Source organism: Orycteropus afer, unplaced genomic scaffold, assembly GCF_000298275.1.
Source record: "Orycteropus afer afer isolate SDZICR_OR568_19922 unplaced genomic scaffold, OryAfe1.0 scaffold00031, whole genome shotgun sequence".
NCBI classification, from domain to species: domain Eukaryota; kingdom Metazoa; phylum Chordata; class Mammalia; order Tubulidentata; family Orycteropodidae; genus Orycteropus; species Orycteropus afer.
Window position 1 is genome coordinate 17,073,666 of NW_006921618.1, and position 19,482 is coordinate 17,093,147.

The following is a 19,482-nucleotide window of genomic DNA, read 5'->3' on the forward strand; positions in this document are numbered from 1 at the left end:
GATGAGAAAACTTAGGCTTAAGTAAATTAATTTCCCTAAATCCACCAGCCACTCCTTGGAAGGAAGATTGGGCAATCTACGTCCGTAGTGTTACTGCCTGGGAAACCCAAGGAGGGGTCCCTATGAGTCGGATCCGACTCCTATGGCAGTGAGTTTGGTTTGAGTGAAGTTCACAGAGCTGGTAAATTGGTATGAGTTAGGATCTGTCTAACTCTACTAAACTACACTGTTTTCATTCAAAAACAGCAGCATACTGTATGCTATAGGAGCTATAAGGCCATTTTCCCATTATATTTAACATTGATCAGATTTTTACCAGACCTATTTTATTGTTGTAGTTACATGCCGTCGAGTCGGACCTGACTCATAGCCTCTCCTCCTTGGGTTTCCGAGGCAGTATCCCTACGGAAGTAGATTGCCCAACCTTCCTTCTGAGGAGTGGCTGGTGGATTTAGGGACTCCTGGTTAGCAGTCAAGTGCCTTATCCACTACACTACCAGAGCTCCCAGACCTATTTTAGTGTACTTTATCTAGTTTTGCGCTCCACGTTGGATGGAGCAATACAAAACTAATTACAAGATTTAGAGGACAACTATAAGGAAAAATTAAGGAAACTGATTATTCTGTACAGAAAAAATACTGAGTCCAGGTAAGATTACATATCAGAAAAACTCCTCTCTAGAAATTGATGGCCAGATTATTTTACAACTCCACTCAAGACAGCAGTCAGATGCCTTAGGCACTGTGCTACCAGAGCACCTTAGAACTGCTCTATAGTGTTTCCAGTGCTGAAAATCTTTACAGAAGCAGACTGCTAGATTTTTCTCCCATAGACCGGCTGGTGGTTTCAAACTGCTGTCTCCAGATCTCCTTAGATAACAAATATTACTATCAATTTTATCAAAAGTGTCAATGCATCATCTATTATGTCTAAGTGCACTATGCTGGGTACTTGACACTTTAGTCTGGAAGAAAATAGTAAATTCCTACAAATGAATGGATAAGTGTTAATTCAAATTATTGTATGGTAACTTATACTCAGTTTAGGAAGAATTGAAGTTCATAAATTTGTCATTTCAAGCTATTTTTAAAACACCTATTTTCCTAAAAGTTCCAGATACTGTATGGAACATTAGAGATGTTAATAGAAAGATGATAAGTATGGTTCTTGCTTTCAGGAAGCTTACAGTTTGGCAAGTGTGGAGGAAGAAATAAGAAAGAGTAAATAAATAGCAATAAAATTATTATGAATTATTACAAAAGCTAGGGCCGACTTGACGGCAAATAACAACAACAACAACATGAAGGAAATAACCAGTATGCTATGCTAATAAAGAGGATCTACTCTAAGGAAAAAGGAGAAAGATGTGGCAGTCAGCTTCCATAAAGATTTATAGCCTTGAAACCCTATATAGTTGCTATGAGTCAAAACTAACTCAAAGACAGTAAGTTTACTCCAAATAAAATTGTCAGGGAGGATCTCTGAAGAGATAGCATTTTTGCTGAGACCTGAAAGATGAACATATTTTAAATGCGGTAAATACTAAACTAGAATTTGAAGAAATGTTTTTAGATAATTTCTTACTTAATGTATGGCCTCTAGTAATGACTTAACTTCATCTTATTCTTTGTCAGTACATATTTTTGAGTGCCTACTCTGTATAAAGTACTTTGATAAAATTAATAAAAATTGTATTAATGGCCAGCCTTCGTTAAAGAATGTACTGAGTGCTGGGTACAATACCAAATGCTTTACATAATTTTTTTGTTCATTTATTGTGAGGTTTTCCAAGGCTGGAACCTAAGATATTTAAAACTTGATGACTTAGACATCTTTGCTGTGAATCTAGACCTGCAATGATTTATCTGTTAGGGAGGGTAGTAGATGTCAGTTCACCTCCTTGTACTTAGCAGTGTAACATATCCCAGCTCTAAAGATGTATGTGTTTCTTGACTAGCCCACCTTCAGTGTTTCCTCCTAACTGGAACCTACAGTACCAATCATATATTTACCATTTGTTCCATGAGGTGTGTTTTGGCTTCTGAGACTCACAAAATCCCTGTGTGTGATTTTTTTCCCCCAACATTTCATTGACAGCCATAAGAGGGGATTTCTAAATAAGTGTGTGTTTGGAAATTAAAACTACTAACTGCCTTTTGAGAACATCTAATACTAAATGAACTATTTGGTTTGAATAAGGTAGCCCTGGTGGCACAGTGGTTAAGTACTTGACTGCTAATCAAAAGGTCAGTCATTCGAACCTACCAGCCACTCCACAGGAGAAAGATGAGACAGTCTGCTTCTGTAAAGATTTACAGCCTTGGAAATCCTATGGGGCAGTTCTACTCTGTCCTGTAGGGTTGCTATGAGTTGGAATTGACTCAACAGCAATGGGTTTGGTTTTGATTTGTTGTGTGATTGCTGCTAAAATTATAAGATAATAAGCATCAAAAGTGTCTAACCTGAAAACAGCCAAGGTAATGTGGCTGACCATCATTTTTTAGATATTGGAAAAAAGTTTGTTTTTTTACCCCCTAAGGAAGTTCTCTCACTTTGGGTTTTTTTTTTTTTTTTTTTTAAAGCATTCCTCCTCCCCCTACTCCTACCCCACCCCCACTAATGCTTTATTCTAGCACAAATAAGGTCGAGTTCATTTTTAGATCTACCGCCTCCTCCTCCATCTCCCAGAGAGAACCTGTAGAGAGTGTCTATGACAAATTCTATTTGGAACAGGTCCCTTTGAGATCTTAATTTTACTCTGTGCCCCCACAGGTTTCCAACAGAGCCAGCTAAGAAGGATGGAGAAAGCTCCCTAAGAAGCTACTGATTTTATTGAAACATTTATTTTCTCAGGTTCCAAGCTAATCAAATGCTAGGCGAGACGAGTAACAAATCACCAGTCTCCCATATTAACCCTTCCAAGACATAATTATATTCTACTTTGAATTTTTTGTTGAAAACCATGTGTTTTCAGTAATGGAGGGCATTTTGAATGAAATAAATTTTTTTTTTTTTGAGGTAATACGGATTTATATTTAATTTTTGAAACACTTATGTCCCAAGGGTTCTCTGGTGCTGGGATTGGGATGAGGCCCGTTTCTTCAGATTCACTTAATTATATAGGCCCCCACCAGATGGCAGCACAAACTGAAAGTGGGATAACAGATTCCCGCTAAATCCCAGAGGCAGAAAGTAGAGGTGGACACAGTATGTCCCATGGGTCATGAAAAGGTTAAGAGGCTAACCCAGAGAGTTGTAGTTTTACCATAGCATCTTTTGCTCATTTTTGTTTTACTCCAATCACACTTTTAACCTTCCCATACAAATTGGAATTCACTCCACAGCAACAGGTACTTATGTGTTAAGTGGTTCTTGTCCAAAGCAGATAATTTCCAATCCACAGCTGGGTCAAAAGGCTTTATGTGCCTGGTGAGTCTTAGTCAACCCACCACTGAGTCTTTGCGTTTGTTCATGCTTTCCTTAGCTAGTAAACATGCTTTTGTTGCTTTCAGCAGAACAAAAATGCAAACTGTTGTTTCCCTGTGGTGAAGCCCATATTCAGAAATGTACTCACATTTCATCCCAGCAGGCAAGAGTTACTTTTAGGGGGAAGCTACAAGATTGCCTTTTTTTGGTTTAGTGTTCTCTTTGACTGATCTCAGAGCAAATATACATGGTTCAGTCTTGCATAAATAAAAAGAGAATAGATAGTAACTGAATTTTCTGAATGAATTTCTCCAATTAAAAATTGTTGTAATGTGTCTCATTGATTCTTTTTACCATGCTACTTCCCTTTAGCATTGCTTTTGAAATAGTTTTATCTTGTTGAAGCCTTATTTCTCTTGTGAAAAAAACTTTCAAACAAATTTTTATTTAAATGTATTCCTTTTTTTTTTTTTTTTCCAAAATGATGCTGTTTCTCACAGAGCCAAAAAAGAAAGACTAATCCCAAAATACACACAGCACATCAGGAGATAATATTAAACATTATGCTTTTCTTGGATACAGAGCTATCTTGATACGTAATAAACAGAGAATTTTTAGCAGTCATCAAGTTATGGGCTTCCACATATTTTGATCTCAAGCATAGATCTTGGGAGTTTTTTTCAGAGAAGTGTGTTGGACAAAGAACAGTTGAGTTTTTGTCTTCTAGTTATATCTCCCAGATTATTTTTAGTCAAGTGTCACTTTTCATAGTTGTTTTGGGTCTCCTTTGACATCTCTTTTTCTAGTTGCCCACTAATTAAATCTTCTAGCAGTTGAGTTCTTTTAAATTGTTAAGGAAGTAATGAGGTATTTGACAAACTCTTGTTAACTCATTTCCAATCCACTGAAAGTTACTAGAAGTTCCTATTTTGAATTATACTAAGGAATGAAATAAACTGTTGGAAGCTAGAAAGCATAAGGCTTTTAGGTTGTGTGAATAGTATTGGCAAAGAAAAAGCCATTATATTCCATACCCTTGAGTGGTTTTTCTTAAGTAGTAACATCTTCTCTAGGATATTGAGCCAGGAATTTTGATGATAAATTCTTATATGTAAAAAGCAATGGTTTCTATCTGCTGTATGGAAAATGTATTTGCTCTGTAAATTTTCACCCAAATCACAATAAAAATTTTTTTTAAAAAAAGCAATGGTTTCTATTTATCGAAAAGGAACATTAACCACCTAGTAATAGGGAAGCCAGATTATCCTCATGTAGAAATAGGGGGATACTGTACAGTTGTACCTCACCAATGTAAGGCAGCCAATGGTGGGAGTTGAATCTTACACTGTGGCTTTCATTTAATGGTGTCTTCTTACCTACTGCTATCTCCATCCTACCTGAGCTGAGCCTAAATCAGTTCATATCAAGCTGAAGCTAACTAAATTATGGGATTTTCTTCTTGGGATGAGGAGTTGGAGATCTGGCACTGCATCATAATGGGAAGAAGAGTCACAACATTAGGGGTGAACTCTGTGTGTTACACACTTGCTAGGAGCTATGAGGTTATAGTACTTCACTGCTTCCAAGAATGGACCTTGTTTAAAAAAAAAAGCAAATATACCATGCTGTATATTTACAGTTTGAATGCTATTTATGGATTGGTAACATCCTGGATGTGGTGTGTTTTCTACCAGTGCCCATAGTCTCTAATGGGCTGCGCTTGGTGTGTTTTTTTTTTTTTTTCCAGAGTATTTATTGTTTTGCATCTTTATCCCTTCAACTATAGGATTTAGACAAGAGTCAAGAAGAGATCAAAAAACATCATGCCAGCATCAGTGAGCTGAAAAAGAACTTCATGGAATCTGTACCAGAACCACGGCCCAGTGAGTGGGATAAACGCTTATCCACTCACTCCCCCTTCCGCACACTTAACATCAACGGCCAGATCCCCACAGAAGAAGGAGTGAGTACTTTGTCCTTGTGACCAAGTGCTGGAGTGAATGGAATAAATTTTTTTTTAAATTTTTTAATACTCTATATCTGAGAGAAAGTTTAAAGTTGAAATTGAGGTGTGTTGCCTCACCAATTCATTGCACCTATAAGGGATTCATAGTTCACTTGTGTTTTAAGTCATGTAGGCTACCAGTTTAGTAGATGGTTAGCAGAAGAGGCTCTGAGAACTGTCTCTGCAGCTGAATGCTCCTTGGGCCAGTTTGTTTTGACAAATTGACCATAGGCCAGTGAAGCTTTGTTTATATCCAGACTATGCCTCTAAGGACCAGAGTTTACTAAATTTAGTAAAGTCAAAATTGGAAAGGGATTAACACTTTTTTAAAACTTTATTTGAGCATTTGTAAAACTTAGAAATGTCTGGAATGGTTGGCCACATTATATACTAAACCAAGGAGGCCCCGAAGCCAGAGATATAGAATACCAAGTATTAAAGATCGTATTTCAATTTTAGAAAAACTATCGATTTATTTTATCTTTATTAACAGTAATAATTTAATATAAAATATACACAATTAGAGGAGGCCAGAGATACCTTGCAGAGTCTGTTCTTTTGCTATTATTGTCATTTCCTATTTTGTATCCTGTCCCAGAATAAATTAATCTGTATAATGAACATATATCCAGAGGTTCTTTACTTAATCTTTAGCCTGTACTGGTTAAATATTTATGTAAATAGTAACACTGATCTAATGAGTGATTGTAATGATATAAAAATTATGTGCTTGTTTTCCCCCCCCAAAAAAAAAACGATAGCAATTCTAATTACTAGAGGTAAAGTGATAATTTTAAAAACTGGTGTTTACATACAGAATTCATAGGAAACTATCAAAGTTATTAATTTCTGGAACTGGAGAAGTTGATACTTCTTCTATTTTATTTGTTAAAAAGTGTGATTAAAATTGGCTAACAAGTCTCCAAACAGAGTTGAACAAGTTTCGCCAAGGCTAGAGAATACCTGAATTAAATAGAGTTCCTGAGAATGATAGGATACTGTTGTTACTATTCACTGTCCTCTTGGCCTCTATTCCCTGATACACATGTCATTCATTTTGTGCTCAAAATCTAAAGAATGTACCCTAAACTGTGACCATGACCTTACTGTCTGAGTGAGACCACCACTCTCAGTGTTAGTCAGATACTTCATTTTGCCATGCCCCTAGCAGGAAGAGTCATAAAAGGTCTAGCAGTATTGGTGGCCTGATTTCATTGAGAGGATCTGACTAATCAAAGCCTAAGTGAATGATTCTAAAGAAGTCACTTATCTTGTCAGGAGCTTGGTTTATTGAGTAGATGATCTTTAATGTCCTCACTAACTCTAAAATTCTATAAGTCTGTGACTTCATGAGAATAAGCCTCACTGTGTGGCCTGGTTAACCCTACCTACAAAGCATACTGCATATTTTATTTTTCTTTTTCACTCTCTGCAAGTAACAAAAGATGTTCAACTACTTTAAAAAATATATCTTAGTAACTCTCTTGGATGACATTGGATAAATCTGAATTATTGGTCTCCATTTCCAGAAATTGTCATATGTTTTAACAGAAAGCATCTCAGGGCTGGTATTGAGAATGGAGATATCATTCTGTGGACTTTAAAGAAACTACTTTTTATAAGCTAAAGTAAATCCATGGGGAGCACTTGAGCAATTTTAGCTGTATGCTAAAGCACATTACCCCTCTAAATGAATAATAGAATAAATAAGAACTGTACTGTGATAACCTTTTATATAGGGATAATTTCACTTTCAGCATATCTTACTTTTTCTTTAATGATTAGGATAATATCTCTGTTCTCTGGGGATACCTCTTCCACCTTTGATAGCATTGTTGTTGCATTGCAAGGCAACTGAATTTTATATAATTTGTGTATAACCAGGTGAAGAAAACCTCTATCCTTCCATCGGACAGAAAGGTTGGTGGGCCAGAGGTAAAGCTGCTATTATGACTTGTGCTTCTCAGTCAGAATTTGCTCTTGTCACGGCACTAAGCAGATAATCCCCCCAGAACTGAGCAGCTGCTGCTGAGTAATTTTTTTTTTCTTTTGGCTATAATAGTAAATTCACACTCACAGCCTTTTGGCCTAACATATAACACTTACACTGCTGCAACTTTTGCAGCTTTCAATTTGCTTATTTCAGCGCATGGCTGGTTGAAAAGCTGCATGAAGATATAAATATGTATTCAGAGAGAAAATGAATTTAATTATACCCTATTCTTTTTATGTTGTCTTTCTTCTCCCCCTTTTTTTCTTTTTAAAATCACTATAATTTTGCATCCTTTCTCTTTCTTTCTCTTTTTGCTGACCAGTCCCCCAGCTACTTTCTCCCTGATACATATCACTTAGGGGTGTGCAAAGAACCAGTTTCAAGCTTCCAAACTGATCAAAGAAGGCTGGGTCACCTGAGAGAACTTAGAGCCAAGTTTTTCCTTTCATAGACAACATCTGTCTGAACTGTGGATGGCAGAGTACAGAAATTGGGGAGGAGGGGAAAATACTCAATTGGGCAAGGGGGGAAAAGAAGCTTTCCTTAAAAGTATCAAAAGGATTTGCTTAATGTAATACATAAACCTTCATGATTGTCATTATTAATCATGACTCAGAGAGCTGGGGAGGGAGTTGGCAATTGTTAATTTAAGGTCATGTAGGGTTTTGTTTTTGTTTTATTTTTGTATGTTTGAAGTTTCCAAGGATTGAATCATTTGTGCTGTACTTAAGTAGACCTTGGAAGCACATTATAAACTTTCGGACTTTTTCTTTTGCAGTGCTTAAAATGTATAGGATTATGATTTTTACTCCCTTGAGCAAACGCTAATTGCATACCATACTGAATGATCTGTTCCATTTTTTAAGTCCATATGAAGAAATATGACTATAACTTTTTATATTCTGCCATTCTATTTGTAATAAAAGTAACTTTCATGATGGCAAAAAGAATGCTTCATTATTGGCTTTGCCCAATTGATCTAAGGAAAATTGGCAGCACTAAAGCAATTAAAAATTACCCAGAATTCATATATGAATATCCTCTGAAGGAAGAGTAAATACTGTAAGGAAGTCCAGTGATTCCTTGAATTTTCAAAAGTTCTCATGTTCATTTATTCACAAATTTATCTATTGAGCACCCTACTATATGTATTACAGATACTTTTCCAGGCTAATTTGCCAAACTGAAGTAAGCCAGTCTAAAGAGCATCCAAAAGATCTTCCCAAATCCTTTGCACATCCCCAAGTTTCGTTTTTGAGCACTTTCCATCTGTCATTTTGTTCATCTTTCTCTGTCTTTCTTGATCTTCTACCGTGAAAGCAGACACAGGAACGTGCTCTGTTAGTACAGGATGAAGAGAAAATTAAAAGGCAAGAGAGATCTGCTGAAAGAGCCTTGCCCCAGCAAGAAAATGAAGAAATTCTTCCCAAGGTTTCTATTCCAATCCCTGAGGATCACAAGTCTCTCAAAAAGTGCCACCTCTACTTTAGTACTTTTCCGTTTCCTCGTATTCCTTTCGTGATGTCTTTTCTTGTGGTCCTTGCATTGGCTGTTTGGTGGCTGATCTTTCTGTGATCAGAAAACAGGGTGCTCATCTGAAATGTCAAGACTAAAACCATTGAACCCTGTCTTGCTGCTGTGTTATCTCCTGTATCATACCCTTTGATCTTGATAGTTCACTGTCCTAGAGGAGATCATGTGATCACTTTTCTGTCAATAAATGTTACTTTTTGTAGCGTATGTTACTTGTGGTATAAAGGAGTAGCAATGGATTGCCCAAGCCAGCTTTTCTGCTCTGAGGTTTAGTAAGCCTTTGTCCTCCCTGGAGAAATCAGATTTAAGCATATGGTAGCGGTATTTTCCCTGGACGCTTTAACTCTTTTATCCTGCATGTTCTTACTGTTTACTGTTGCTATGTTGCTATGTCCTCCTCCCCAGTGTTTCACATAAAGCAGGATATTCCTGAAACATTTGATGGAGTATTTTCCTAAGCATCTATAATTGTTTGTGTGGCACAGGCTCCATAGTTCAAGAAAAAAAAAAAAATTGACTTGCTAACCTTTCAGAAGCCTTAAAGTAATAAATTTTAACCTATGAATCCATAACCACTCCTTTTCTTGGGATATCAAACCAGTTTATACAAAGGCCTTTTCTGGAAAAGGGCTTTTTGACTTCTGTGGCCTTCTTATGAGTATTTCTGAAATGTGCGGGGACAGATGACTTTTTCCCGCCTGGTGTACAGAAGAGATCTGCAAAGATTAAATACCATCTTTTCACAAATAAGAGTACTGATGGTTTAAGGAAAATGGTGCTGGTGCCTCTTAGCCTCCAGGCAGGGCTGAATTTCCCAGACTTCTCTTCCTCCTACCCATCTTTAAAAGTCCTGGAATACAGACTTATTCAATATCTATACATACACATGTCCTCAGAATTAAAATACTGTGTAATTTCTTTATGACTTAAGTAATATATTGCTAGAAGCAATATTTAGCTAGAATGACAAGCTTAAAATATGTTTATATACATTGTTTTCCTGATGTACTTCAGACCTATTTGTTCTTGTACTTCGTGTTGAAATCAATTGTTTTTAATCAGTGGCCTTGTGAGCTAAAGTACTATTGTGACAAATGTGTCCTCTGTTTGCATGTTGATTTATAAGGCTTCCCTGTATGTAAATATGAACATACTCTCTCTTCAGAACACAACTCTGATACCTAACCAGTCTTTTTTATTTTATTTTTTTTAAGTTCAGTATTAATGAAACCTTGCATGTAGCTTGCTTTTTATGGCACTTGAATGTACCCATATGGATGATTTTGTTGATGTTGTCTCAAATAGTTGTTTTGAAATCTCTCAAATAGTTGTTTTGAAATCTGAGTCTATAGGGTTATCAAACTGAGATTTTTGTACTGTTTCACTTCTCAATGATTTTCAGTCAAAACTTCTAAACAAGACTTCTAAACAAGTCTTGTTTTTGAGAAGATGCCTCTTAAGGAAAAAAAAAAGAGAGAGAATGAAAGAGAGAGAAAGACCAAGAATCGTTTGTCCTGTATCCATCAGTATTATTCTATTGTCTCTTAAGACATGTAAAAAGAATTCTCTGGCATTTCCTAAAAACTGCTACTCTGTCACTATAGGCTTTCTCAAAAACTGGGAAAAGAAACAAGACATGGCTAAATTTAAATATCTGGTATGATGAATGTGTAGCTTTCATGCCACAGTCTTTATCTGTTTATAACAAGTATTTTGTAAATAAGCATATTCAACTTGAAATATTACAAAGCTATTTCTAACACAAAAAGTAATAATCCTAAGTAACCCCCTTTATCTGTGAAATAAAGATGCAAAAACTTTCCTTAATGAAATTATAAGCATGGGTTAGGTTATTTTGGGTCTTTTTTTTTTTTTTTTAAGAGACTAAAAAGGAAATAATCTTAGAATTGTATGATACTTTTATAACTGTTTCAGATTATATTTACAGTTTTCATCCTCGTACACAGCTTTTTCTTAGTTATTATTGTTATAAACTGCACCCAGAATGATGTCTCCCTTTATATTGGGACTACTCACAAGTCCATTAAAAGTCTAGTCTAAGCCACTGATACTTGCACTTTTCTGTTGTTCATCAGGAGTCCTCAGAGAGACTTACCAATGGTCAAAAGAGAGGCCCCTTCTTCTATTAATAGGGTAAGAATGGTTGAGAAGAGACTAGCCAAGCCTTTGAATTGGACTGACCAGTTTTGAATTTGAGCTGGCCAATGCAGGCACAAAAAATATACCTATGACAGTTACCAGAACAAAAATATTGGACATTCCAACTTTGTTTTATCCAGTGTTAATGCTGCCAATATTTGTAACATAAAATTGTAGATACTCTTGGTTTCTTTCTTCCACCACATTTCCATTCTCAATATTAGAGAGAGATCCAAGTAACTGTTTATTGGTTTACCTTCACTTCCACTTCTTAATGGCAGGTTGATAAGCAAAAAACAACTTGAACTAAAGATATCAATCAATATAGACCAGTAAAAAGTCTTCAGTTTTTGCCCTTCATTTCCAGGGTGACTCTGAAAAGTTCACCTACTACTTGGTGCCCGGATTTCCACCTAGTAACACAGAAACATACCTACCTCATAAGCACGAATCTGTAACATGTTCCAAGAACCAGAGGCTCTGGTTGACAGTTAAACACCAGATCAATTCTTGGTCTTTTGGGGGCTGGGAAGATGAAAATAACTCCTTATTGATATTTAACCAACCACTTAAAACTATTAACGTTTTAAAATGTCTTTCAAATTCATACTACTCTTAAATAATTCAACTTACCCCAGTGGAATACTTAGAATGGAGCGTACTTGCAAGTAAACCCAACATCTATGTTTTGGGCCTTTTAGCCATTTTATTATTTGCTAATATTTATAATATGAAGGAGATTCAGCTTGTATGGGTCGATTTTACTACTTGTTTACATCTTCAGTAAAAGTATTGAGAAGAGAAGACATTGACTCTCTTGACTAGAATCAGATTGGAGAGTATCTGGATTTCAGTTATCTGAACAGAGTTCAGTTTGGGTTGAATTTTCAGTTGTCATCCTAGAACCTAGAATATTTCATTTTTATTATTACTGTAAATTTTACACCTAAACATCTGTAGATGTAGCAAATTAGCTTTCTCCTACTTTCCTAAATCACTTTTGGAATACTTCTTACAGAAAAATATGTAGGGTACACTAGCCATTAAAGGTTCAATTACTTTTTGAAAGACCTTGCCAATCAAAATTTGTACTTAGGCTTTAACTAATGGTCATATATTTAGGAAAGGAAGACAAAAAAGGTAAAAATAACATGAGATACTTTCTGACTGTTGCTTTTTTTTTTTTGCCCAAGGCATTAAATATAACATATATAAAGAACTTCTCTGCAGAATTACCTTCCTTTCAGTTCTTCTTCATATAAGTTATAAGATCCCAAACTTCTTTACAACACTGTAAATTTCTATATGACATGTAGAGATAACTTTTTTTTTCATTGCACTCAAGCTACCCCTGTTGTTTGTAATTTTGGTACCAGAAACCGGAGCTCTCTTATTCTCTATTTTATGTGGCATGTAGACTCACTGTATCTGCCTTCTCTACACTATACTGTATGGTATCAATAAGACTACTCTAATTTCTGCTGTTGTTATCCCCTTATGCTTTAGGATCTCCTTTATACTTCAGCAGAATATATATGACACAAAAAGAAATGTATTGGTACAGCACTAGGAAGGGGCACACGAAATGCTTAAGACGGTATGGTGTTGAAGCAAGGAGAGATAAGTGAAAGCACCACATAAAGTTAAGCTAGAAGAGGGAGAAGGATGGTCATGGTTAACAATTACAAATTCATGGAGGATCTCACTTGGTAAACTAAATTCCTATCACATTAGAACTTGAAAGACAAAAAAAGAGGCTGGTTCTTTATAGTAAGTCATTCATTATTCCCACAAATCAGAAATACAGGCTAAAATCTATGTAAATAACCTTAATAATAGCCTAACTAAATACATAGATGACAGATTGTTGAGGAAATGATTGCTTTGGGAATGTTTTTCTAATCTTTCATGATTGATTGCCCAGAGGTCAGCACTGTGCTCTTTATCATAGTCAGGATCCTATTTTAGAATGATAGAATAAATCTGGCATTTCAAAGATTAACAGAGAGGGAAGGCATAGAGTCCCAGCTATCTCTACTGGTCCTCTCAATCAATAAAGGATGCAATTCAGCCTTTCAATTTCTTCTCTACTGGTCTTTAAAAAAGAGTCTACATATATATAGGATCCTATCTCAGTAAACCCAAAGAATAAAATTCAGGGAAAAGCATGGTCACTGCCATTCATTTGTTCAATGCCAACTGGCAAGGCACTGTGCTATCCATTGTAGGGATGCAAAGAGGCAGCATTATCAGAATTTTAGGATCAGATGGGCTTTCTAATCCAACTCTCCTACCCTCCCATGCTTAACTATTCTCTACAATATTCCTACCAAGAGGTATCTCAGCCTGTTGTTAGGTGCTTTTGAGTCGGTGCCAGCTCATAGCGACCCTATGTGCAACAGAATGAAGACCCTATGTGCAACAGAATGAAACACTGCCTAGTTCTGTGCCCGCCTCACAATCCTTGCTATACTTGAGCCCATCATTGCAGCCACTGTGTCAATACATCTTGTTGAGGGCCTCCTTTTTTCCATTGTCCCTCCACTTTACCAAGCATGATATCCTTCTCCAGGGAATGGTCCCTTCTGACAACATGAGCAAATTAGATGAGACAAAGTCTGGCTATTCTCACTTCCAAGGAGTATTCCAGCTGGACTTCTTCCAAGACAGATTTGTTAGTTCTTCCAGCAGTTCGTGGTATTTTCAGTATTCTTCGCCAACACCACAACTCAAAAGCATCAACTCTTCTTCAGTCTTCTTTATTCATTGTCCAGCTTTCACATGTATATGAGGTGATTGAAAATACCATGGCTTGGGTTAGGCGTGCCTTAGTCTTCAAAGAGACATCTTTGCTCTTCAACGCTTTAAAGAAGTTGTTTGCAGCACATTTGCCCAGTACAGTATGTCACCTGATTTCTTGACTGCTGCTTCCATTGGTGTTGATGGCGGATCTAAGTAATATGAAATCACTGACAACTTCAATCTATTTTCTATTTATCGTGATGCTGCTTATTAGTCTAGTTGTGGAATTTTGGTTTTCTTTATGTTGAGATGCTGTGGTGGTTAAGTTTGGGTGGCAACTTGGTTGGGCCTGGTTGAGTGGCTGGGCAGCTGAATGTAGTTAGTTATTCCCCATAGTGAGATTGGTAATTAACTCCATGGTGGAATCTATTGGAGCAGCTGAGTAGCTGCTTTGGGTATGTGGTCTGCTTCCTGTATATAAGAAACAGCTTTGGGACTGGTCTTTAGCTTATGGCACATTTGAACCCTGCATGTAGCCAAGTCATTGTTCAGCAGCCTGCCATGCTCTGCCAATCTTGGGACTTTCAATGGACTTGAATGAACGGCCTGTGGTGTGGTTTGGTAACATCGGGACTGTGCCTTTTTACTTGTCAACCTTGGGCTTATCAGTCTCAGCAGCCAGTAGCTGTCTCAGTGAAGTAAAGCTTCTAACTTCAGGGGACCAGGAGCAAGAGACAGAGCTGAAGCCCAAGGTTGAGGGGCTTTCACCCAGCCTGTAGAAGCTGGTACTTTGAACTCAGACTTAAAGCCTCTAAACTGTTAGAGAATAAACTCCTGTTTGTTCAAGCCATCCCATTTGTGGCATATTCTTGTCAGAGCGGCACTAGGTAACTGAAACAGATGTAATCCATACTGAATATCATAGTGTGTAGCCTTTAGTCTTCATCAGTAAGTGCTTCTAGTCATCCTCATTTTCAGCAAGCAAGGTTGTGTCTTCTGCATATCACAGGTTGTTAATGAGTCTTCCTCCAATCCTGATGCCATATTCTTCTTCATATCATCTGGTTTCTTGGATTATTTGCTCAGCATACAGATTGAATAAATATGATGAAAGGATACAACCCTGACACACTCCCTTCCTGATTTTAAACCACGCAGTATACCCATGTTCTGTTTGAATGACAACCTCCTAATCCTTGTGCAAATTCCTCATGAGCACAATTAAGTGTTCTGGAATTCCCATTCTTCTCAGTGTTATCCAGGATTTGTTATGATCCACACAATCTAATGCTTTCGCATAGTCAGTAAAACACAACTAAACATTTTTCTGGTATTCTTTGCTTTCAGCCAAGATCCATCTGACATCAGCAATGATATCCCTTGTTTCTTCTTCTGAATCCAGCCTGCATTTCTGGAAGTTCCCAGTGAACACACTGCTGCAACTGGTTTTGAATTATCTTCAGCAAGATTTTACTTACATGTGATATTAGTTCAATAATTTCCACATTCTGTGGGATCACCTTTCTTTGGAATGAGTACAAATATGGATCTCTTCCAATCAGTTGGCCATGTGGCTGTCTTCCAAGTTTCTTGGCATGACAAGTAATGCCTCCAGCACAGCATCTGTTTGTTGAAACATCTCAGTGGGTATTCTGTCAATTCCTGGAGTTTTGTTTTTCTCCAATTCCTTCAGTGCAGCTTTGACTTCTTCCTTCAGTACCATTGTTTCTTCATCATATGCCACCTTCTGAAATGGATGAACATCGACCAGTTCTTTTTGATCCGGTGACTCTGTGTATTCCTTCCATCTTCTTTTGATGTTTCCTGCATCATATAATATTTTTCCCATAGAATCTTACAATATTGCAACTCGAGGCTTAAATTTTTTCTTCAGTTCTTTCAGCTTGAGAAATGCCAACCATGTTCTTCCCATTCTCTCAGCCTAGGCTTATATATCTCCCAAGTAGCACATACATCTTTGGACACTTCTCATATTGTATATACATTTCTTTTACATTAAGTAAAAATATTTACCTCTAGCTTTCATTTTGAATAATTTCCTATCCTCTTTCACATTATAGCTCTCAACATTAATTGAAGGTAGCTCTCATGTTGGAATTAGTCACAGTCCTTACCCTCAGATAACTTACCATCTGACCTCCAGATCTGGTGCAGTTGTCTATATAGGTTGCTTCTCTAAGGTTTATTCTGCTTTATGTCCTTCCCATCAACTTATTCTCTCTAAACATTTTGAAATCCACAGTAATCTCAGCTTCCTCACGGACAATATATGTACTTGGCTTTATTTTTATATAAAAGCTTGTGTGTGTGTCAGGAGATGGAGAGGAGGGGTAGTTGTGGAAACTTCCTATAACCCAGAAGCTGTTGACAAGATAGATATTTTGAGGACACATACCACTACAGCCTGCACTTTAAGTTTGTGTCCCTTCTCTGACAGCCTGACTAACTTTTACATACTTTAGAGCATCCAACTGACTTGATTATAGCAGTGTGAAATGATAAAATCATGGAAATTTACTTTCTGTTTAACATTCTGAGTATTATTTAGATCCTCCCCAGAAAAAGTAATACTAAAAAATATTTGAAATATTGTTAACCCATCTCTTATAGTTGAGCCTATCCCCTCAAAACTGAAATTCTTAAGGTGAGAGGCTTTGTTTTACTCATCATTGTTTGCCTATCTATCACCTTTGTATACCAGGTACCACATTGCCTTGTGCATAAAAAATAATATTTATAAAAGGAGTCTTGCTGGCATAATGGTTAAGCGCTTGACTGCTAACCAAAATGTTGACCGTTTGAATCCACTCAGTAGCTCCATGGGAAAAAGACCTGATGATTTACTCTTATAGAGATTACAGCCTAGTAAGTTCTATGGGGCAGTTCTACTCTTGTCTCATGAGATCTTATGATCAAAAATCATATTGATGGCACCTAATAACAAATTGGGAGCTCTGGTAGTGTAGTGCTGTTGACTGCTAACCAGAAGGCTGGTTCAAACCCATCAGCCACTCCTCAGAAGAAAAGGTTGGGCAATATACCTCCGTAGTGATACCTCCTTCGAAACCCAAAGAGGGGTTACTATGGGTCAGATCCAACTCGACAGCAGTGAGTTTGGTTTTTTTTGTTGTTGTTGTTTTAAACAACAAATTGAATTAAATAATTAATCACAGATTATACAAGATAAATTCCAACTTTCTACCTAGAATCTCTTGTATTGGATCACAAATTTGTACCAAATTAATATATTATGTAGTGTCATTTTTTTAATTATTGAATCATATTGGCAGCAAGTGTTCTCATTTAGAAAACTTTCCAGATTTATCCTTACCAATAATCACTGTATGGTCAATCAGTGCATGCAGGTAGCCAGGGAAGCATATATATAGCCCAGGAGCCCTTGTATCTGTTGTTAATCTTATAGATCAGTCCCCTGGATGAGTCACAGAACCTTTGTGTACTTTTATGGTAGATTTAGTCTTTCTTGTAATTTCTTGTAATTTGGTTCTCAGTTAAAAGCTCTTATCCATTTACCACAGGTAAATCAACTGTTTTCAGTCTAGAACATATTATCTGAGACTGTAGTGCAGGCATACCTTGGAGATAGTGTAGGTTTGGTTCCAGATGGCCACAATAAAGTGAATATTACAATAAAGCAAGTCACACTTTATGGTTTACCAGTGTATATAATAAGTATATTTACACTATACTGTAGTATATTAAGTATGTAATAGCATTATGAAAAAGTTTGAAATATTGTGAGAATGACTGAAATGTGACATAGAGGCATGAAGTGAGCACCTGCTATTGGAAAAACAGAGCACTAATAGACTTGCTCGACTCAGGGTTGCCACAACCTTCAATTTGTTATAAAAAAAGTAATTATCTGCAAAGTGCATTAAAGTGAATGAAGTGCGATAAAATTAAGTGTTCCTGTACGTATTTGTATGTATAAACTCATCTAGGAGTGTGATGTCATAAAATGAACCCATTACCTGACAATTTTTATTTAAAATGTGTTTCAATTTGATACTTTTCTCCTATGTTTTATGTGATAGAAAAACACCAAGTGTATCAAACTCTTGAGAGTTTTATACATCACATAAATCAGGGGTCTGCAAACTTTTTTCTGTAAAAGGCCAGATAGTAAATATTTCAGGCTTGCAGGCCACGTTATCACTATCACAAGTACTCAGTTCTGCCATTGTAGTGCAAAAGCAAGCATGTTGTTGTTGTTGTTGTTATGTGCCGTTGAGTCAACTCTGACTCATAGTGACCCCTCCTTGGGTTTCCAAGGCAGTATCACTACGGAAGTAGATTGCCCCATCTTCCTTCCGAGGAGTGGCTGGTGGGTTTGAACCGCCAGCCTTCTGGTTAGCAGTCAAGTGCCTTAGCCACTATGCTACCAGAGCTCCCATAGACAATATATAAACAAAAAGCATGAATGTGTTCCAGTCAAAGATTATGGACACTGAAATTTAAATCCATATCATTTTTATGTGTCACTAAATGTCATTCTTTTTTTTCCCAAAAAACCATTTTAAAATATCAAAACCATTTGTAGCCCATATCCATACCAAAACAATGAAGAGGCTTGGATTTGGCCTGCTGGTCATAGTGTACTGACATCTGATGTAGACCAGAGATTAATTATATTTTCTGCCTTTGCATTGTGTTTTGAGGCCCTTTATGATTAGAAATGGAAAACAAAAGACAAGGCATTGATTTTGATTTATCTGGCAGTCAGGGTATACCTGATGTGTAATTAAGATTATCTGTAATCATCACAGCTCTGTTGTCTTTGTCACTTTTCCGATTTGCTCCATGTTAACTGTATTCTTCACATTTTCAGTGATGAATCCAACTGCCTCCTTTGTTTTGTTCTTTAAAAGTAAGAAACAATTCCCAGCCCACCTTCTCTGTAGCCAAATTTTAGAGGTATCTAATAAACATGGTAAAGGAAGTTAAATGATATTCACTCTGAGCTTTCAGTACACCTTAGTGCTTCAAGAAATTGTATAAATTTAAGGCTGAGTATCTAAGGAAAACATTTCTGAACATTACCTCTTCCTAATTATTGCTTTCAAAATAAAAAGTTCTCTGAGGAGAATTTCCTAATTCAGGACCTATGTGGGCATTATTTACCAATAAATTAGAATAAAATAAGGTTATATTCTTTGGAAGTGTCTTTGCTCCCTATTTGGCATGGTTGTGTTCTGAAAGATTCCTCAATCTGTAATTAGCTTTGGGAGGTGCTTTTTAATAAATCTCTAAATCTGTGTTGTTTTATTTCCCTTGCCCAGAATACTTTAGCTCTGAAACTCGCTTGAATAAATTGTTTTTCTGTTAAAAGTTCAGCAGGACATTTGAACCTAAAGAAATCCTGCTGAAGAAATTCTCTTTTAGAACATTTTCTTGGATATTTTTCTCAAATTATTTGCTCTGTTAATATGTAAACTTATCATAATAAATCTTACTGCAAATCTGATTCTGGTTGCTACTAGTCATTAAGGAAATAGGAGCCAGTAATGCTGCACAGGATCCCTGGTAGAGCAGTGGTTAAAGTGCTCGGCTGCCATCCGAAAGGTGAACAGTTGGAAT

At 36.7% G+C, this 19,482-nt stretch overlaps 1 protein-coding gene across 1 annotated transcript in view; it reads left to right on the top strand.

The window, feature by feature from the left end:
- The window catches only part of EPB41 (erythrocyte membrane protein band 4.1), a 273,985-nt gene that overhangs the window by 219,811 nt on the left and 34,692 nt on the right, over positions 1-19,482 (top strand). The window contains exon 16 of the mRNA XM_042780280.1: positions 5,214-5,390. Within this exon, the coding sequence (XP_042636214.1) occupies positions 5,214-5,390 (177 nt within the window). The remainder of the gene's footprint in view (positions 1-5,213; positions 5,391-19,482) is intronic.